The sequence below is a fragment of the Thalia democratica genome, chromosome 2 (genome assembly GCF_965202585.1).
Source record: "Thalia democratica chromosome 2, ktThaDemo2.hap1.1, whole genome shotgun sequence".
Taxonomy (NCBI): domain Eukaryota; kingdom Metazoa; phylum Chordata; class Thaliacea; order Salpida; family Salpidae; genus Thalia; species Thalia democratica.
In genome coordinates this window covers 46,646,402-46,668,982 of record NC_139166.1, presented here as the reverse complement: position 1 = coordinate 46,668,982, position 22,581 = coordinate 46,646,402, and the positions used below count along the sequence as shown (strand labels likewise).

The window sequence follows — 22,581 nt, the reverse complement described above, 5'->3', positions numbered from 1 at the left end:
GTATACTAAAACGATAAATTGTATACATAATTAGTTTTTGTTGAGTTTGTATAACAATTTGACCAGTGAGAACTTTTTTATGTCCTGGACAAGACATTTAATAGTATCTGTGATGTGCGACTCGATAACTGTAAGGTTCTTCGTGCACCAGATCGTAGGACCAAATAATTTGAGCGGTTTTTTTAGTTCAATAAACTGTAGTGTTTCTAAATACTTTCTAACCCACTGTTTAGTTTTCAACTGAATAGTCCTTTTAAAAGATGTTTTTTATACTCAAATACATCATTTAAAGTATATACTTTCTACAATAACTTTTAAAAGCTTTAAAAAAGCAGAACACTGCTAGCTCTGTGAATTTTTATTAACAGCTGCATGTTTGCTGAACTAATGATTATTATTATGTAAGATGCAGTATTGTTGGTAAATGGTAATAACATTTTGTTCATTTAAAAACATATAAATAGCCTTAAAGTCTAAGATTATTGCTGATTTTTTTGTCCTGGACAACACGTTAAAAGGTATCCGTGGTGTATGACTCGGTAACCGAAAGGTTTTTTCTTACACCAGGTCTTTGGACCAAACTTTTTGAGCGCGTTTTTTTATCGTTCAAGAAACCACAAAATGTTTTCTGTACGCAGTAAAATCACTTATTTCAAAAATTATGTTTTGTTATACTAGTTGTATTATTAAAGATATTTTCTACTGAGATGATACTGTTTTTTTAAAGTAAACTTTGATTAAATTTTTGGGAAAAAAAAAACTTTAAAATAAAAAAAACAAAGCAAAAAAAGTCATTTCGTACACATCAATAGCTTTTGAAGAAAGCACTGATAAAATATCCAAAGTTTACATTACAGTAGTGTTTGGTATGATTAAATGTCATTTTTAAGTTACATAATTCAGATTCTAACAACTCAAGTTCTTTCAAATATTTCAAGGGGTCATATCTCAAAAAAACAACTTAAAATAAATAAATGAACTCAAGGAAAGTCTAATTAATTGTGATGTTGGAAGTTTTGAAAATATATTTATTAAAAGATAAATTTATAATTGCTGAAAATAGCCACATTTTAAGAAGTTTAGATACTTTTTTTTGCATTTAGAAACAAAATTTCGAATGGAAACATAATACCAGAAGATTGAAAAAAAAAAAGATTATAAATTAGAAATTTAATAGATTAATAATAATAATAATAAATTAAAAAAAAAAATTTAAAGAGATATTTCACGATAACCATAATTATCAGAGTTAATAATAACAGATTTTAAATTATCAAAAATTGAATTCCGTGCACCCCTTTTATACTCTATTAAATTTAGCAGTTTTGTTAACTTTTATAAAATTAGTTACTAAAACTTTTAATAAATAAGTGCATGTGCTAATTTTTACAAATAAGTTTTGCATGCTAATTCTAACAATACATTTTTGCTTAATAATCTTATAAATTTACCAAATTGTTTTTTGTCGGTGCAGTATACTCTCTAAACACTAGACTACTCCATTAATTCGTATTTAAGGAGTAAGTAGCAAACTTATTAACAAAAAAAAGTTCTATAAAGTCAAGGTTTTTAATTTATAAAATAATCGTTTTATTATTTATAAATCGGTGAATTAGTGTAGGAATAAACTTAACCTACATATAATTATTTAAAAGTGCAACAAAGTTTGTTTAAACAACCATTTATATGAGTTTAAAATAACATAAGAATTACTGTTGGTGATTTTTATCACGACTTACAGCATTTTACATTTGACAAAAATATTAATACAAATCATTTTTTGAACAGTCTAGTTAAACAATTCGATTAAAACAATCTAGATAAATATAATTTTGCATATATAATAAGAAATAAAACTTCAAAATACTTAATTGTAAATTGTTAAGAAGTAGTTACACGATGTAAAAAAACAGTTAGATCCTAAATTAATACATATGACTTTTTTAAAGATGTTTTACTTGCTATACTAAAAGTAACTACTTTACTTAGAAATTTATCAACTTTTTGTATGACTGTTAAAAGTCGGAAAATTTTAACTTCAAAAAAATATTATGCTAACCTGGATTGTAACTAACTGAAAAAAAATTGGGACTAATTTTAAACTATTAAGATATTTAATATTCTAGGTATGAAGACGACTATTCGAATATCAAAAATATAAAAGCGATATATATAAATATATTAGTAAAAGTATCATGTTTTTTTATGTATAAAAAGAGTCGTAATTTTTTTTAACAAAAAAATGACCTGGTAAAAGTAACAACAAAGGTAAAACTATTGAATAAAAGTAAAAACGTTCAACTGATTTTCATCAAACAAAATGTAATTTTGAAAAGTCGTGACAATCTACTGTGATATCGGTCTCGAAATAGTCAATTATTAATCACAAATATTTTCGTAACAATTTCGAGGAATTTTTTTTTTTACATTTCACTGTATAATACTCTAAATTTTAACTTTTTAAATCAATAGTGTTAAATTAGTTATATAAAAAAACTGTATACTTTAAGAATTAATCTTCTGTAAAAAGTGCTTTACAATCTATTTAATTTTTTTAAGCTTGTATATATATTACCAACGGTTCTAATATTTTGTGCAAATTATGATAACTAATCTGCATAGAATTTATTTAAATACTTTAATGTTTACATTTTTTGAAAGGTGTAATATACATAAGTTTTTACAATTAACCCTTTTTGATTTTTTTTTAAACCAAGATTATATTTCTTTCAACTTAAAACTATTTTGTTTTATTACCAAAAAGTTATAGAAAAGGTCGTTTATGTAGTATGTAAAAATGGGCAGTTGACAATGAAAAAAAATATCTAAACTGCAATTCTAAACTAAACTCAGTTTTAAAATTAATTTTCACTACAAGTTTTCAGCACAATTTTGTCTACTTGAGTACAATAAAGCAATACTTAATACTTATGGTTGTGGTACTTGATTTTAAAACTTTTTTTATATATAAATTTTCAGTAGTACTTTTTTTGATTGTTTTTGTAAAACCTTAGAATTTTTATTCTTAGCTTATTCATACTCACTACATTTTCTAACTACAGGGTATTATTAAATTTTTAATTATTCTCAAAAACTACAATTACTTTAACCACGTTTTTTAACATTTAATTTTTTTTTATGCTTCAACTTTTATTTGATTATTTTTCTTACAAAGAAAGTTCAATCATAGCTACTAAAGTGCATACTTTTAAGTTTTGAAGTATATTATAGTTTGAATATTATAAACTAACACAGTAGGGTTAACAATAAGGTATGCACCTTAACCCAGGGAAAATGCGTACTTTAAGTAAAATACAACTTAGAGAAATATTTTAATATTTCACACTCAAAGATAGTTTCTATCTACTTATTTTAAAAAATGCTATCTATCTAGTTTATTTTAAAATTTAGTTCATTAATTTACATTTGCTTTAAAATTATGTCAAGTTTCATAATTTTATTTCTTGTATATTTATTTTAATTCATATACAAATATATTCAATATATTTGTATAATATCATAAAACTTAATCCTAGATTTCAAGATTTATTGCGTAAAGCCGTAAATTATCGACGTCCTTACTGTAGTAATGTTTTTTCAAATTTTTTACTAGGTAAGATTATAGAAATTTATATTAGAGAAAGTATAAAAAAGATGACAAGTAAGAAATGTGACAGTATATAAGTGTCAATGAATAGATAACAATACTAACAGTGATTACTTATCAAGGTTAGTTTCAACCTGATTGTTTTTTGTAACTAAACGAAAATAACGAAAGATGATTTTGTTTAGAATATTTAAACAACCTTTAACATACTGTTTAAGAATTAGTTTTATTTGCAAGTCTATTACTAACTACTAAAACGATATTGAATAGAATAATAAGTTTAGTTATTTTGTTGTCATACACTTTTTAAAATCAAAAACTTGTTCTCTTCGTATATTTTTTTGTTTGAAATTTTAAAATGTACAGTAAACTGAAAAAAAATATATAAACTGTTCTTGATAATAGAGATGTGCTTTTTTCAATTTATACAAATATTTTAATTAAATAACCTATAAATTTTAAAACTAATTAAAAAAATTGTAGTTTACATCTTCAAAAATTACTAAAAATCATTATAAGGTTTAAACTTTAATGTATATATTTAGTATGAACTAAATTAGTTCGATTAAAAAGAACATCACTAGTTATAAAAAATTTCAAAAACAAAAAAAATAATTTAATCACTTCTAAAGTTCTCCTAAAGTAAAAAAAAGAGGTACTAACAGTTAATTTGGTAGATTTTAAAAATCCTTTATAGTATCAAATTAGTAAAATATTTTACTTTCAAAAAAAAACTAACATCAATTTCTGGAAAAAGTATAGTCTTTATAAAACATCTTTATGAAAGCCTAAAATGTCTATATAAAACTCTTACATGTCTTTCAATCCCTTTACAATGTTTTTTCTAAACAGAACTCCAATTCAGAATGTACTCAGCCACTGAGTGTTCATACTTTTTTGAACAACGAGCTAAAACCCAGAAACTTATCGTTGAAACTTATCGCTTCCAAGTACGAGGAAACAATACTAGTCGTACAAGACCACACATCGCAAGCTCTCACGTAAACACTGTCCAAGTATATGCTGATTTCTTCGGGTAAAAACCTGTGGAGATTTGAACATCATGACATCCGAGAACAGGTATCTTGAAAGCCAAGAAGATGTTAGTTGCAGTCATACAGCTTTTGAAAGCTTTTCTATTTTCACACAAAGACACATTTCAGTGGTAGCAAGCAAAAAATATAGAAAATTCAAAAAATAATTTGACACAAAATGTAAACTTTACGAATGAATCTTTTCGAAATCACGTATGAAAGCTTTAATTTAAAGCAATTTAAATCTTTAACTTTAAAATATTAGTAACTGTATATATGTTAATAAGCATACATATTTTTCTAAGCTTTGAGCAGTTTTACTAAAACATTTTTTGTTAGCACACCATTTTATTAAAAAAACAAAGCTAGTGTTTTTGTCATTTTTATTTTCTGACTTAGTAAGCTTTTTCAATTAGAAATGAAAAATCCACTGCTGATTTACTTACGTAGACGGAATTCTCATTATCATGAACACAAATCCAACATTGATGACAAAAACTAGAATCATTTGGTAAACATTTCTCTGTAAAATAAAAGAAGTGTTTGTTTTCAGTAAAACAATATATTTTTATACGGTAACAATTAGAAAATTAAGGTTTATTTGCAAGAGTAATGATGTTTTTTTACATCTTTTGTGTTGTTAGTATGTGTTTTTTTTTTTTTTTTTCATTATCAGATTCGTAATATTCAGATTTTAAGTAAATTATAATCTTTTTTAAACTATTTTTTATTAAGTTGACTTTTATTTACATGCTATAGACCCTATTGTATTTTAGTTTACGTATAATAGCATAACTAACAAATTGCTGGTTATAAACTACGATTTCACTTTCTGAGTTTCTATTTGACAAGGCTGCAGCAGCTGAGTTTATTTGATTATTGTAGTCAGCATCCTCTATGTCCTTTAAATAAATTTATTTAGTTTATTGCTTTTATTTGTTTTCTTGGTTCTAAACATTTTACAACATCATTTGATATTAAAACATATGTTTCTGAAGTATTATTATATATATTTCTAGAGTACTAAAAATAAAAATCAATCTTAAGATATCATAATATAAGGTAAAAACTTATTAATTTATTTAACTTATTTACAACACTTTATGTAACACAATTAGTGTTTTTTAAATTTTTACTTCATAACAGTTGAAAGAATGTCTCAACAAAAAAGTCTTATTACTAGTTTTCTTAAGAATGTTTTATAATATTTTTTTAGCTTATCAAAAAATTTTTAAATAAAGCAATTTGTAAGCAAAAGTGTTACTTGATATTTAAAAACTTACATAATTAAACGAAGAGTAATCTCGGCAGTCTAAATCGTTGTCTAATAAGTAACTTGGATCTATGGTGTTTATTGTTCTTTGATGCGGTAGCTTGTTGCCTCGTGCGTTCATATTACGAGGTTTCAAAGCTTGTACCTCTAATGATATGTGATGTGACGTAGCATTAGGTTGATGACGTGTGCTTTTCGATTCTTCTTTGACGGTGTTGTGCTTGTTCTGCTTTCTTGCTTTGTTGTTATTTGCCTTTTTAGCAGTTGCCATAGGCTCATTTTTTGATAATCGGGACATCATTCTGGCTTCTGACATTTGACTAGCCCATCTGTTTCGCTTGGAGCTCGCATCGGCCTTTTTCCAGTCGAAATTTTGCTGTTGTTGTTGCTGTTGCTGTGCAGGAATTCGTTTCTGTTGTTGTTTTTGTTTAGACTGAATGTTGCGAATCACGTCTGTCTGAACTTGAGTTTCTTTTGCGCGGTTGCGAAATAAGGTTTTTGATTTTCCATTACTGCTAGCAGTTTTCTGAGTGGGCATTGTCGCCAAAAGCATTTCTGCTATTTTAGGATCAACTGTACCAAAGCCTTTCACTTCAGAAGATTTTGTTAAATCGTCGACACTCCCATTGAGGCCTTTTGCTTTGTTTTCAAAGTTATTGTTTTGATTGTTTGTGTGAGTTTTTGGTATTATGTTTCTAAAGAAACAGTTTTTAGTTAAAGCTCGGTTAAATATTCTATTAAAGAAGTTTTTACTTGTATACTTTGTATATCGCTAGTTAAACTACAAGTTTTACCTTGAGTAGAACAGTCGTGCTTACTTTTTTGTTCTTGTTATATCTTTTAATAAGTATATCATTTAAAGTATAGTTTTATGCAATTTAGAAATAGACAAAAAAAACTAACAACTGTTGTGGAACAGCAATGTTCAATAACGATGATTTAATTGGTTGAATTTCTGCTTCTCTTATTTTATCTTCACTTATTGTTATTGCCTCTGTTAAATAGTAGTTGTAAATGAGTTTATTATACTAAAGTTTAATCATTTTAGTCACATTCTACATGAACTTTTACATTATTTTTAAATCACTGATATTTTTAAATTATGTTATTAAATTCAGCAGTCTAAAAAATTTGACAGTAAATAAAACAGTTTTTTATTTTTTATTTAATAATGAGGAATAATTATAATTTTAGAGCTATTAAAAAAAAGAATGCTTATATGTTTTTTATATACACTAAGTCTATATGAAAATTATTACTTTTACATAATTCACCTACAAAACAATAAATTTAATATACTTTTGTTCATAAGAGATTTACGGTTTATTTCGTACGCCACTTTATCAGCGATTTTTCCTTGCTTTCTTGCATTAGTCGCCACTTGATCTGCCCTTATAGCAACAGTGCGACATTGATGTACGCTGTTTTGTAGGTTAAACTTATAAAAAAAGTACAAGTTGTTTAATAATTCACAAAAAGTAGAAAATATTTTATCTTCTATTGTCTTTTTCAAAAAAAAAATGTTTTAACAATTATAAGTATTCTTAAAAATGTAGTTAGTAATATCAAAATAAAAGGAACAAGGTTTAGTTAAACGAGTTATAAAAAATAAAATAAAAATTACGACAAATTAGGACTATTGTAGAGAAATTCTAGTAAAAAGTATGTACTATTTACTTAATAAAAAAGTTAAAGTAAATATTCAAAATAATAAAAATTTAAAGAGTTAATTTAGTAGTTTCAAAAAGCTACTGGTATTTTTAAGTTTATAAATTTATATACGATTTTTTTTTATCTATAGTTTTCAATATTTATAGTTTTCAAAAAAGTGTTTATACAGGTTTTTATTATAATTTTTCTTTTTTATGTGTATTCACTATCTGATTAGATTTAACAGAGTTTATTCAAACTTTTGTTCCTTGATGTTCAGATACAAAAATATCTTGCAAAAATACTTTGTTCAATGAAAAAGTTAGAACTGTAGAAGTTAGATTTATTAAGAAAAATACAAGTTTAATAGTTAATATTCTAAACAAAGTATTAAACTAGGTAAAATGATAGACATTTTTTTATAGAAAAGCTTGCTTACTAATGGAAAAGAGTTTTTTTTCTTTTTAAATATAAAAAAGATAAAATGTTTTATTTTAACTTAAAGCATAAAGTTATACTTTCTGAGAAGTAAATTCTACCAAAGTCTGAAAGCTTTTATAAGTTATTTTTGTTGCGAATAAAAAGTATAGAAAGAAGTAGGTTTTTTAATTGTAGATAAATGTAAAAGTGCTAGAAAATCATTTTGATATTGGAATTTTAAAAATAATTTTTTTAATCAAAATAACACTTTTATAAACAAAATACAGCAATAGTTATATATAAAAAAGTAAAAAAAACTTAACTAAAAAAAAATGTAAACATGTTCAATAAACATGAGTTAAAATTTTTAGCCTGCTATTGTTAAACAAAAGAGGAGCATAATAATATTAAAGTTGACAAAAATATACATTTTTAATAAAAAATAATGCGTTTTTAAAATACTTATAAAAAAAAGTTAAATATGTTGACTGTAGTTCATTGAATTATATTAAATTTCACCCTTTAAAAAAGCAACCTCCGTGAATAGCTTAATAAAGAATAGAAAAAGTAATTTACTTAAAAGCGACTTTAAAATTATAAGTACATAGTAATAGTTCAAAGTATTATTTTGAAAGTTAATAAGTTCCTTCTAAAGTTCTTTTCTGATATCATATTTTAAGTTTTGCTTAATAAAAGAAAATGCTATTTAAAAGAGCAAAAAACTTAAGTTTTGTAGAAAACAAAAAGTCCTGTTTTTAAAAATAAAAAAAATTACCAGTTGTGTTGAGTAAGTCTATTTTTGTACTAAATTTGTTAAACTATTTTGAAATCAAAGTTAAAACAAATTTTATATTAGACACAAGAAATACTTACTATGTGGTGGCATGCTCGCTTATTCGAAGCGCCGACTTCTTCGCCTTGTTAGCTTGCATGCGCGCTACTTGCACTTTTTCTTTGCTCTTTTTCGGTAACAGCGTTTGCTTTTTCGAACCGACAAACAAATTCAGCTTGTAGTGTCCCTCAAACACCTGGCCTTGGGGAAATGTGGTCACTCCGTAGCCCTGACGCTGGTCGTTTGCCCACTGACCCTCGTAAACTAAACCGTCACTTCTCATGCAAACACCGTATCCTGAATAAAAAGTTTATAAAATGATTAACTTTTGAGACACTAAACCGATTTTTTAGTTCTGTTAAACTGACATTAGTAAGTAAAGTTAAAACTTATGAAAAACTTAACAAAAAAAATCTTATAAAAATACAAACAAATTAAATAATACAGGAAAGAGAAAAGAACAAGCAAAAAATATTATTAAACACATGTTATAAGTCTATGAGTCACAATTATTTAGTTGAAAATAAACAATTTTTTTTTATTGTTTACTTCAATATAAGAGCTTAAAAGCAACTCATAGATTTTCAAATAAAACTTTTAAGAATAAAGTACTATTTACTAGTCTACTAGAGATATTTCTTTTGATTTACGCTTTGTTTTAATTCTTTCAATAATTTTAAAACTTTAAAACACAAACTAATTAATTTTTTCTAAAACGTAAAAGTAAGACGTAAACAGTAAGTCTGTTATAATATTACCTATCATCATTAACAAAAAATAGTTTATACTGTTTCTAAATATAAGACTTTTTCCTTATTTTTTCTGAGAAAAAACGACTTAAATTTTTTAGTAAAGTATTGTTAAATTGATATAAAACTGATTTAAAACTTGCAGTTTGAATTTTGTAGTTCGTTACATAAAATGTTTCGATGTATCTTATTGTTATTTTAAAGTATGCAGAGAAACGATAAGAATAGATATAGCTGTCTCCACTAAAGATAACATACAACAATTCAGACTTGTCGACTGTAGGATAAATGTAAGGTATACGTAATAAATAACTATTGGTTTTATTCTTACTGTAACGGGAAATTACAGTTATGCTAGTTATACGAAACAATCAATATTTTAAACTTGACATATCTAGCCAACAAGGTAAGACTTACGTCTTTTATGTAATTCCCTTAATCATGAATTGATGTCATAACATGCTCGTTTGAAATCGCTACAAAAAGTCGGTCTTAGTAGTTTTTTAAATGTTACAAACAAATTATGGTTTTTAAAGATTGAGTTTGTGGCTGATTATATAAAAAAAAAACAAATCAAAAAACCAGCACTGTGTTAAATAAAGCATAACTTTTTTTTTCTTTTATTTAGTATTGTTAATCAAAAACCATGTTTCAATGAATGCTAAACAGATTTTGCGTAAAAAATGGAATGTTTAAGCGCTAAAGAACAAAACAAGATAAAAAAAAGGCCAGTATATTTTTTTGAACTTGTATATAAATAACCTAGTGCTATGCATTAAAAATTACAGTTTAAATTTTATTATGAAAATCAAACCATGTCTTGAATTGTTGTTCCACTCCCCGTAATAGGTTTCTGTAATATCATCATTAGGAATAGAATTATGTTCATTTTCATCAACAGAAGAAGATGGATCTCCTCCGTCAAAAGACCTGAACTGAATTTTCCTTTTCTCTTGCATTTTAAGTTTGTTTTTATTCATCGACATTCTGTTTTTATTTTATTAGTTTGTTTATTATATTCAAACGTGTTTGCATTCTAAAATTTAAAATACTTTTTTTTAAAACTTTTTTTTTTAATTTATTTGTTTATATACTTGAAAATAAACTGTTTAGATGTAAAAAAATACAAACTTAGAAATATTGCAGAATTTTAGATCAAACAATGTTTCACATATTATATTTATTGAACGTTTATTTTTAACGATTTTTTACGAATAGACCTCATTATTTTTCCTATTTCTTTTGTTGTTAAAAGTATTGACATCAAAACTAAATAATAAATATTTCTAACTGATTAGCAATAAAATTACCAAAAGCTAATAAAAAATGATTTTGAAAACTAGTTTTATTAATTTTTTTTTTTCAATATTTATATGGTTTCAATGTTTTACAATAATCATGAAGTTTTTTAATTAAAGTTATAAAAGCAAAATTAAAAGCGCTTCTCAGATAGTTATGTTTAAACAAATGTTTTTTTTTTAAACGCATTACAGTTTTTTAAACTAGTGTTTCAACAACCATAAAAATAAACTTTTTACAGCATAATAACATATTCAAATGTTTTAAAGTTATATATGTTAGATATCAAAGTTTTAGCTATCAAAAATTTAAGATAAAAAAGCAATAAAATTTTTGAAAAGTAAAACAGGATGGTTTTTAAACATACTTGTAGTTATTATGTTTTTCACTTTTTGCTAATGAAATCATACTAAAAGCCGCACTTAGAGTAGATTTTGATGCTGAACGCAACAAGCTTCTTCCAGTTTTGTCCATTTTTCTGCTGGTTTTAATGTTGTTTTTATAGTTTAAATGGAAGTGCAAAGAAAACGCTACTTGGTCTGTCACAAACCCATTCTTTATTCGCTGGTTGAAACCTAATTCAAAATAGAAAACAAAGTTTTAAAAGTAGCATAAGTTTATTTAGAAAACGTTTCGAAAAGTTATTAATACGTTCGGCTATAATCTTTATAAAATAACAAATTTGTAGAAAAAAACAAATGGGTATTAGTTATTTTAAAAATTGTTTCAAGCTTAACAGACCTATAAATAATATAATTTTAAATCAATAGCCTTAATTGATTAACTTTATTTTTATTTTTTTGTTGTTTAAATCAAAACTGAGAACATTACTTTAACAAAAATATTTTAAATAAGTATTTTTAAACATATATATAGAATAAAAAATTTTAATAAAACTATAAAATTTTCTTCAAAAGTTCAACTTTTTTTAAGTCAAAAAGTTGAACAAGTCATACATATAAATAAAGTCTTAGGGTATAATTTTTTAGTTTTGTATAAAAAGTATATTCTTTTTTGTTTTAAGTAGTGTAAATAAACCTAATTAATGTATACATATTTCTAGTTTTATAAAAACTTTAATTTTCAATTCCATTGTAAATATCGTCTTAATTCAAAGTATTTTTTACAATAAATATATAAAAAGTGATAAAGTAGTGATGAACAATAGTTTACTCTTTTCTCACTGTACAGTAAAAGTCTTCTTTTATTCTAATCGTGATTGTTATTAATTTTTCAGGTATTATTTTATAACTAACTTAAAACATCTTAATAAGAACTTAAACTCTAAGGAGTGCTGCGGTGAAATACCCACGAAAAATATCAAACAGAAATTTATTTTTGTTGATAAGTATCTTAAATTGATTACTTCTTTATCAGCTTCATATAAATAATTAGCCACTAATTAACTTTGAGTAAGTGTATAAGTATATTAAGTTATTACTTAATAGTAACATCTAATGTAAAAAATAATAAAGCAAACAATTTAAGCATTTCAACTTTTTTTATATCGAAAAGTTTTTATGGTAATACTATTAAAAACAAGTACTTTCAAACTATAAAAGGTGGTTTGGATATTTAGAACAATGACCATATGTAAATAACAATAGATTTATTTTGATGACAAAAAAGTTTTCAAAATTTAAAATTTTTATTGCAGACTTTACCAAAATTATTTTTTCAAACTACAAAACGGATCAGCTTTAAAAAGCGAATTACATGTCATCTTTCTACATCTACATGTTTATTAGTTGATACCAATGTAAAAATTGTTATGATGCTAATGTTTTCTGATGAGAAAAAAGTGATTTTTAATCAAAAACTTATATTAAAACTGATCATGGTTTTTTTTTATTAAAAAAATTATTTCTTAATAATGCTAACTTAGAAACTTATTAATAATATTCCTGATGAATTTTTATGAATATCAATCAAAACTTAATAGATTACTGTCATAACCACTTATAAAAGGTCAATATAAGTTTAGCACTTTGAAACATCTTACTTACTCTATAGATCTTATTTAATTAAATTAACATTCAACTACCATGCTTATTTATGCTAATAAGTTTTATATATTAGGTGAACTCATGCAACCTTTTTATTTACTTTAATTAGTTTCTAAGAAAACATTATACTGTTACTGTGCTTCTTCCTCTCTTAATATGTTGTAATGTTTATTAACACACACTTTTGGAGTACTTTTGCGTTAAAGAAATATTATTTTTAAACAAATTTTAACGTTTTTACTATAAAAACGGTAGTAGTTTTAATTTACTTTAATACGAGACTATAAAGTTTAAAATCAGTTGTTTGAACTTGATTATGAAGATGCTTAGAAAAAATTAAACTACTCAGTCCAGAAAACAAATGGAAAACCTACACTTTAAGTAGTGTCTTAACTATTTTACGAAATTTTATTAAGTACATTCAAACATAAAATATTAAAATTTTTAAGATTTCACACAATTTTCATTTTAACTTTAACTTTATGCAACAATTTTTTCAATTTAGGCTTACGTTTTTTAAGAACTTCCAATAAAAACAAGAATTTAAGTACGACTAATTAAACAATATATACCTTCCTAACTCATTGTACTTAGTTAAAATGCAGTATAAATCAAAGTTTATTGAAAACAAAAAACAGTTATGTATTTCAGTAAAACTATAAAAAATAATGATACCAAAAACTTTAAAAAAGTGCCAAGTAAAAAACTTTAAAATATTAGTAGAATAGAAAACTTATTTTAAACCTTTGACACATCCCTTGAAAACATTTGTAAGTTTTTTTAAAAAGTTTACCACGCTTTATTTTTATTCTTAAAAAAGTAACTTCTGTAAGTACATTAAAGTTCATAGTTTAATTGTGTTTAAAATTTTATTTTGACAGTCTCTAGGATAACATTACAATAGAAACATTAAAAGATATTTTTTGATAAACACAAGTTTATGTTTTTTTAATGATTTATCATTCAGCTAAAAATGTTTTGTTTTCTAAATTACTCAAAAAGCGTAAAAAAAATTTTGTGAATAAACAATATACATAGCAACGTTAAGTTAATAGTAAAAGGCCAAATGATGAAGTTAAGTTTACTACAATAATTTTATTTGCTGTAATATTATAAGCAAGCTTAAGTGATAGAATAAAAGAGACCATTGGTTTCTCAGTTAATGTTTTTATAATTTCACAAGCATATTTTGATTTGTTTTATTAGTATGTAAACAAAGAATAACTTTAAACTTATAATAAGAAATTCAATTTCTATATATTACTTAGTTTTTTAATTAAATAATATATATCTCTAAAATTAATTAAAAAATATGTAACATTCTAGCGACCTTTTTTGCGAAAATTGCGTTACAACTCATCTTTAGTCATAACATTTTTTATACTTTATTTTTATATTATACTAAATTACTAATAGCTAAAAAGTTTTTACTGTAAAAATTTGTTTTATGCTATATTATAGTTATTATTATTATTTTAATTGATTAATTACGCTTCATTAAAATATGTTTTGAAGAATCAACAAACTTGATTCATTTCTAATATCTGGTTCACTTCTATCAAACGAATGTTGAAAGTTACTTCTTCTCGTTGAAGCTCGAGCGTAAGTAGCACTCTTTCGCACTCCGATACCATGTCTTTTACCGGCGACCCATTCACCTCTGTATGTGCCTGTGTCGTGTTAACATAATATACACTTGTAATTCACATAGCATAAAGCTTGAAACATCTGTTTTATTAGTCAGGTTTTACTAAATACTTTCAGTTTTTTAAATTTTGGTTTAAAAAAAAAAAAGATGTTTAATATTTAATAACTTTTGTTATTTAAGCTTTAAATACTTAATGAAGTTTGAAATAGTTTTATTTATAACCGAGGTTGTTTACATAAACTTTTAAAGTTTATCCAATATACGTGCCATGTAATTTTTAAATCAATTAGCATCAGTGGTTTAGCTATCTTTTCTTTATTTATTAAATTATGTTTAGCCTCTACGTAATAGTTTAAAATATTTTGTAGCTAAAATTTATTTTTTACTAGTTTTGATTTTGCATTGAGGTTAAAAAAATCGAGTTAAGGACTTTTTATGTAAGGTACAATCACTTTGTGGAAAATATAATTTTTTTACAAAGATTTTTTAATAATAATAAATGTAATAGTTGTAAACGTGTTAGTATATAAAAATATTTATGAAAAGTTTTTAAAGTTTTATTTCTCTTTTTAAGTTTTAGTACTAAATTAGCTTTTAACCTCTTTTTGAGTGGAAGCATTTATTCAGTTCTTCTAAAGTTAAATTTACATACTCATTATTTAAAAAGATTAAAAATAACAGTAAAATAAACAATTTTTTAATTTACTAACCACCATCAGCATAAGTTTCAACGCCAACTCCATTTTTCAAACTGTCTTTCCATTTACCTTCGTAACAAACCGATCCCTTGTCATTCGTCAAAGTTCCGATGTTTCCTTTTACACCTTGCTGCCATTCCCCCTTATACACCCAGCCTTCCCTTACTTCAACACCCAAATGATGCCGGTAACCTTTTGACCAGTTACCAGCGTATGTGTCTCCGTTCGGCCACTCGTACAGCCCCAATGTCTCAAAACCGTTGTCCCACACTCCGGCAAACTTGCCTTGACCTCCGGGGCCAGTACAAACCCCGAGGCCGTGAGCTTTTCCGTCTATCCATTTTCCACGGTACGCACCACCGTCTTCGAAATCGTATTTTCCGCCGGATTTTTTGTCGTCTGTTTGTGACGTAATGATCATCAGATCATCGGTAGTTCTTCGTTGCTGTGGCACTAGGTTTTTCATTTAAAAATTTTACAGGTTGGAATGAATGAAGAAATTTAAAAAGTATAGTTTGATTGTTTAAGTTGTTTGACGACTGTCCATTTGAGATTTTACAAACCTTAAAAGTTAGTATTAAGCTGAATGTGCTTTACAGCTTTTATTTTAATTTAAATTTTAAAGTTTAGATATATTATTTAGTATTTAAGTATTATAAATTAAGACAAAAAATTTTCTTACATCGTAATCATAGTATTTTTAGAGTGATCTATTTTAAAGAATCTTAAAATAAGCTGTATCCGTCATTAATGATTTCACTAAACGCTGCAAAAATGCTTTATTTATTTTTGAAATTTATTACTTTAACAAAAATTCTATCAACAGTTTTAATTTTAGTAAACTAAAGTAAACTTTTTGTTCCTGTATCGGTAAAAACTAGTGCTAAAATTAAAAGTCAGATATCTTAAAAAAAATATTTATTAATATTGATTATTTCATTAACCCAATTAGTACGTGATTTTTTTCCTGAGAAAAATTAAATGTAAATAAAATTTTAAACACTTTTTTAGAACGCAGTAAAACTTAAATAAATTTTAAAAAATTATATGTTTTTGTTGTATAATATTGTAAGCTTTTATAACAATTTATTATTTTTTTTAGTAAGTAAAAACTTTCAGTATTTTTCTTTAAGCACACTGAAAACTATAAACCAAATGCCAAAGATACAAAGTAATTATATTTTTATAAAACTAAAACTAATAATCCTCATAGCTGTTAACTGTTCTATAAATAGAATAATGTTATTTTTTTTCAAAAAGAACTTCATTTATGAAATTAGTGCTTCTACTTGAAATCTACGAACATACTTATATAATTCACAACAAACAAGCCAATAAAAAAATAACTTTACTGAAACTTCTAACTGTACATTGTACACATGTCTGTCATTAAAACAATTAACTGTTGATTCAATAAAAGTTAATACTTGATATTACTTAATCTTGTTTTGGAACCAGCTATTTTCTCTATCTTACACTCTAGTGTTTAAAAGGACGATCATACTAAATAATACTGTGCTAACTAACATACAGGAGAAAATTGCATTAAGACAGCTGTTTTCTATCTTGTTGAGCTCGTGTAGTACTTGCGAATTTACTAATGTCATTGATCTAAGTGTAATTTTTTATTTGTTGTAAAACTAAGAAGATAATACTTAGAGCTACCTTAACGGTCGTCATACAACTTAAAGTTTTAATAGTTGTATTAAGTCTTTTATTAATTTATGCTCTTTTTTTTTTTGAAATCAAATTAAAAGTAATATTAAGACTTGCTTTTTAAAAGGAATTAAAGATTTTTTAAATAACCAAAACTATTTTTTCAATTAATTGTATTAATTAGTTTTCGAACTTTAAAACCAACCTTAAACTTAAATATTTGAAAAACAAAAAAAAATTAAAAACGTTATAAACATCAAATAATTTTTAACTTTTTGAAAAAAAAGAAAGTTTGTTCAAGACTCATTAAATAAAACAGAGGTTGGAAAACGACGGCCCGCAAACATGCAAATTTTGCCCGCGAAAAAAAAAACTTACACTAAACATTCTTGAGTCTAAAATTAAGAGTAAAAAAAAGGGTTTTAGGCACAATTAACGGGAAATTCGAAACAAACACTAGGTGTTCCGGATCTGGTATGAAGAGTAAAAACTAAAATTACAACTGCGGCCCGCGAATGTTTTTGTTTTTGAAAATTGGCCCGCGACCACCAAGTGCCTGCCGACCTCACCAATAAGAGAATCAATGCAAAAATTTACAGTTTTCTAAGTTAGAATAGTATGTTACTGTTTTGTTGTCGTTTTAGGGATAATTATAAGGTTTTAAGATTAAAATTAATCTTGTACGCGGCTTACAAATTTGTTAAAGCATTTTGAATTTAAGCAAAGCTTGTAATTATTTTTATTAAATTTATATTAGTAGCACTTTTTATATTCAGTGGTTGTCGTTTCAAACTACGTAGCAAAAATTTATCTAAGAGAAAAAACTCCTTGTAAATTGACTACTTTAAATACAAAAAATTAGAATTTGCATTAAGTATTTTTTACAATAAATGGTGAAAATAATTTTTGTCATTAGATCAGTGCATTAATTGAACTCAATAATACTGTTACCTATTTAAATGAAAACGCGTTTACTTTTAATTAAGCTATGACAGTTGACCAAATGAATAACAAATTACATGATTATCTAACAAAACTGTAGTACTTATATCTTTTGAGGAAATTACCAAAAAGAATTTGAATTGAAAGCAGGTAGTTACTAATAATGTTAAGTGTAAATCATTATAAAATTTTAAATAAATGCCAGAAGTACGTCATGAATAAAACGTAATGACCGGTAGAATTTTAATCACATTTTAATGGTTATTATTGTAACACTCCGTAAAAGTGTTAATTTAATTTAATGACCTATTTTTAACTTTTCCGACTACAAACAAACTTTTCCAATAGTTTTTGATTCAGACTAATTAAATAAATCTCAGAATATTATTTTTTGAAAATGATACATTAGTTCTGGAATTCTTATATAACCAAATCATAAACAAAATGAGCACTTAGTTTTTATTCAGCTGTAGTTTTTTTTTTTTTTTTAAGATAAGTAAACTTTTTTTTCGAGTTTCGAAAAACTAAAACTACAGTTAAGTTTTCACTCTAACTCAATTCTAAAATTAAATTTAACTCCTGATTTTGGCTGCAATTTTCTCAAACAAAATTTTATTACTAGTTGGTGTATTGATTTTTTACCTAAACAATCAATTAAAAAGTTCTTGTAAAACTAAAAGTCACCAACTATAAACGATGAAAATGAGATCTTTTAAAATAAAACATAAACAATGAAGTATTAAGTATATAATGTTATAATTACAATTTAACTACCTGAATTAGTTTTAAACTTTAATGAACATAATTTTAATTAAATATTATTATCATTACAAATTTATTATACATTTTTTTACTTTTATTTCAAAAATTAAATATTATAGTTTAGTTTAAAGTACTTCCGTTTTGATAATATTAAAAACACACTTAAATGCTTAGTCTAAAAATTAAGATAGTTTACTTTGTACTGCATTTACTATCTAAATATATTATACATTTGAAGAAAAAGTTACTATAAACTTCGTGGTAATTTCGCTTTAAATGTTTAACTTGGTTAAATGGTAATAAAAGAAATACTATAAAACTAAAGTTAAACCTACTTTTATACAAAAACTAACGTAAGTTGTAAAAATTAAAAAAACAAATTTAGATAGCTGTTTTCATAAGTTTTAAAAAACAATTGTTTTATGTTTTATTCTAATTTTTTTACAATTAAACGTAAAAATAAAATTTAATATATAAGCTCGGTTTAGCTTAATAAAAGTTTTAAACTAAAATATTTTTTTAACACTTATTAATATGTATACGAATAGTACACGTTTAAAAGGTCAATGCTTTTAACAATCAACAATGTAAAACTGCATAAATCTTTACCATATGTTCTAATAGAATAGCTTTTTATAATAACCTTTACCATAAATTTTAAATTTTCGAGTTTAAGATGAATACAAATACTACTTAGGCTGACATTTAAAAAGACTTAGAGTTAATAAAAATCGTATTATTTCGTATACTAACAAATATTTCTATAAACATTTATTTATGATTTATCTATACTCATCTTTTAAAAAATAAGACACACTAAAGTATACAAATAAAAAAAGGTATTGAATAATTCTACAATTAAAGTAAAAAAAAACACTAAACATGTTTTAAAATAAAACCTTTTTACGAACTTTTAGATTTTTTATTGTCCTAACAGTATTCTAAATGTTTTGTCAAAATTTTAGTTACTTAATAAACTAATATACATAACTAATATACTACTCCTTTACACTTAACAAAAACTTTATCAAGGAACAAAAATTACAAAAAAAAAAGATCTTTGAAAAACAAAAACTACTCAACAAAATAACAAAAGTAAATGAAACGTGCAGATCCTTGATTCTGAATCAGAACGAGAATATAACATTATACTTTCGTCACTGTTGTAGCTTGTGCCATCAGTTTTACACGTGTGACTTCACATTTGTTTAAATTATTCATGTTTCCGTGTTCGCTCCAATCTGAGCTAACCTCGGACGCGATGCTTTTTTTTTCGAGAAAAGGTGAGCTCGAAACTAATCTTATTTACCTATGAAAATACACTTTTTTTGGTTGAAAAAATTCGACGCAGTTTACCACAACAGTGTTTGTTGTAGTTGGAATTCAATTAACAAGCAGTCATTTCTATTTTTGTAGCTTGTTCCAGGCGACAGGCGCACTAATGGTCACGTCGTTTTTTCACTTGCTCGGCAGATAGCTTGCCGTGCTTGCATGCACTGCTGTGAATAAGAGCGTGAACACGTAGTTTTAAAACACGAAGCAACTGTTTTTCGCGCAAAGCAAAAGTTATCACTTTATGAACTTGTTTTGTAAAGTTTACAAAAAGAAAAACTTTTTGTTCAACTGCTAAAAACTTATACGCCAAAAGTTTTATCTAACCCAGTAAAACTTTGTTTTTTAGATCTTATATTGACTTTCATTTGTATTTTTAACTTTAAATAATGTTTGAACAGTTTATTTACTATAAAATATCCATTAAAGTGCGAATGACTTATTTATTCTTATATTTAAATATACTCTAAATTACCTAATAAATAAAGTTGAATAGTTTATATAAAAAGCATTTAAAATATAACTTAAACTTTACAAAATCAACATTTCATTTAATTATACAAACCTAACTAAGATCAAAATGTTATTAAACTTAAGAAAAATTAAAGGATTGCGGTTTCGACGAATCAATTTCTAACGAACTGTTTTTTCTTTGAATTTATAAAGATATGATACTTTAGTCTTCAAACACAAAAAAAAGCTAAAAGATAATTCTACTAAAAAGTATGATAAGATAATTATATCAAACCAATCATAACGATATAGTGAAAACACTTTTTTCAACAGTACACATACAAATAAAATTATAGTTTTTAAATTAAATTCGTTAGCATTGTATCATGTATTTTATTTTTTATTCTATGTTAAGTTTTAAGTAAATTTCTTCAGCTAATACAGTCATTTTAAACATATCTTAGTGTGTATTCATCTTTTATTGTTTATACTATTATATATATTTTGTTCAAAATTTCACGCTATTAACATTAACTTTAGAACTAAAATAAAACTTTTTTTTTTTAATTTTCCAAACATGTCTTATATGATACAATAGGTTTTAATTTTAAACGTTATCTTTAATTGCTTAAATTTATAAGTCTAATTAACTATTCCGGATCATAGTTGAACCGCTAAACTTTTGACAATTTTATATCGACGTATGTGAGAATTGATAAAACCGTCGTTGGTTGCAAGTTTCAAAGTAGAGGAATTAATTAATTAATTTTATACGCACGCAATTAAAAAGTACTGATTTTTGCTTGCAACGTTTATTAGTCCATTTACCTTTTCTTAAACTTAAATTTGTAGCTCACCTACTTAATTCTATGAGTATAGTTAATAAAGATTGTTTTGAAAAACTTATACTCAAAAATACTAGCTTAGAAGCTAATGTTTTTAAAGGCAAAACATAAATCCAAAAAAATATGTTCTTTAGACTTTGCTGTTAACTACTTAAATAAAACAAATACACAACCTGTTACTTTACAACAAAAATATAAGTTAACAAAAATCTAATAATTTTTATCAGTTTTTAATTTATAAAATTCAAAACTATCTTGATAATTAAGTCCTCAAAAGTGTCAAAATAAAGTAGTTTCTTTAAAGTAGTCTAATATTTTTTAGTATTATTAAATCTTAGTAAAAAAAAAATTATACATAAACTACAAAAATACTTAGCTTATTATTTTTGTTACAAAAAACATACACATTGAAAATAAAGCAAGCTTTTATAACGAAAACAATGTTTAGCGATTACAACAAAACTAACAGCTAAAATTTTCTGTAGCATGTTTAAAAATATAAAAGTCTTTCACTTAATAAAACACAAAGAGTTTAAACATATAGTTGAATACATTGTAAAAAGATATTTTGCTTACTATATTTTTTTGAAAAAACAAAAACAAGAATTACAACATTGTTGGATACTCCATCAACCTGTCTTGTACGATAATTGCTGTTAACATAAAATTTACAAACTATAGATAGATAGTAATGAAACAATAACATTTTATAAAACGTTTCTGTACAGCTCGATGAGCAAACCATACTTGAGTATCTTACGACACCAACTGAGTGTTTTATTTCTGAACTGGTTACTTTTAACTTTGTTGTTCTAGAAATTTTATAACTTTAATAATTTAAAATTTATTTATTTTTAAAATTATGTAGTACAGTAGAAATAATTTAGATCATTTTTAATAAAATACGGTTAAATTGACCAACTAATATGTATGAAGATTTTTCAATAAAATGATTTTGAAATTTTTTTTTTCTTATTTAGGTGATACTTTTTGTTTTATTTCAGTTTTCTCCAACCTTATTTATTTTAAAAAGACTGTCTAAATATGAAACGAATTTAACAAGCTATTTTCTATTGATTTAATTAAGAAATATTTAAATGAAATTTATTTAATACACAATTTAGAATAACTACTTTTTAATAGAAGGTTGAAAATTTCTCGTTTTTTAAGTGTAGATGTAAAAATCACTTGCGTTAAAAATATGTTTTTGAGCATACAAAAGTTAAACAAACATACTTTGTATATATATATCACGAATTTGAGGAATATTTTTTTCAGCAAATCTAGTACTTTTTAATACCTAAAACTAACTAAAGCAAAAGCAAAAAACAAATGTTCAATGACAGTATTTTATTTATGAACTGTAATAAAATAA

The 22,581-nt window shown here is 24.6% G+C and overlaps 1 protein-coding gene across 1 annotated transcript; it reads right to left on the bottom strand.

Annotated features, from left to right (window-relative positions):
• Window positions 1-3,904: 3,904 nt before the first annotated feature.
• Window positions 3,905-15,776, bottom strand: LOC145849760 (uncharacterized). Its single transcript, XM_082954808.1, has 11 exons — window positions 15,229-15,776; window positions 14,397-14,540; window positions 11,232-11,439; window positions 10,380-10,552; window positions 8,858-9,113; window positions 7,214-7,335; window positions 6,818-6,908; window positions 5,925-6,609; window positions 5,442-5,543; window positions 5,088-5,164; window positions 3,905-4,651 (listed from the first exon to the last, which is right to left on the bottom strand). The coding sequence occupies exons 1-11, from the start codon at window positions 15,680-15,682 to the stop codon at window positions 4,495-4,497; spliced, it is 2,469 nt and encodes an 822-aa protein (XP_082810934.1). The 5' UTR covers window positions 15,683-15,776; the 3' UTR covers window positions 3,905-4,494.
• Between the last annotated feature and the right edge of the window lie 6,805 nt (window positions 15,777-22,581).

Bases quoted from the DNA above. Each gene is read 5' to 3' on its own strand.
- LOC145849760 (XM_082954808.1), bottom strand. From the start codon at position 15,682: ATGAAAAACCTAGTGCCACAGCAACGAAGAACTACCGATGATCTGATG. The intron at 7,336-8,857 runs GTAAGTATTTCT...CCTACAAAACAG, and splicing joins AGCGAGCATGCCACCACATA to CGTACATCAATGTCGCACTG. The intron at 6,909-7,213 runs GTATATTAAATT...ACTATTTAACAG, and splicing joins TAAATCTCTTATGAACAAAA to AGGCAATAACAATAAGTGAA.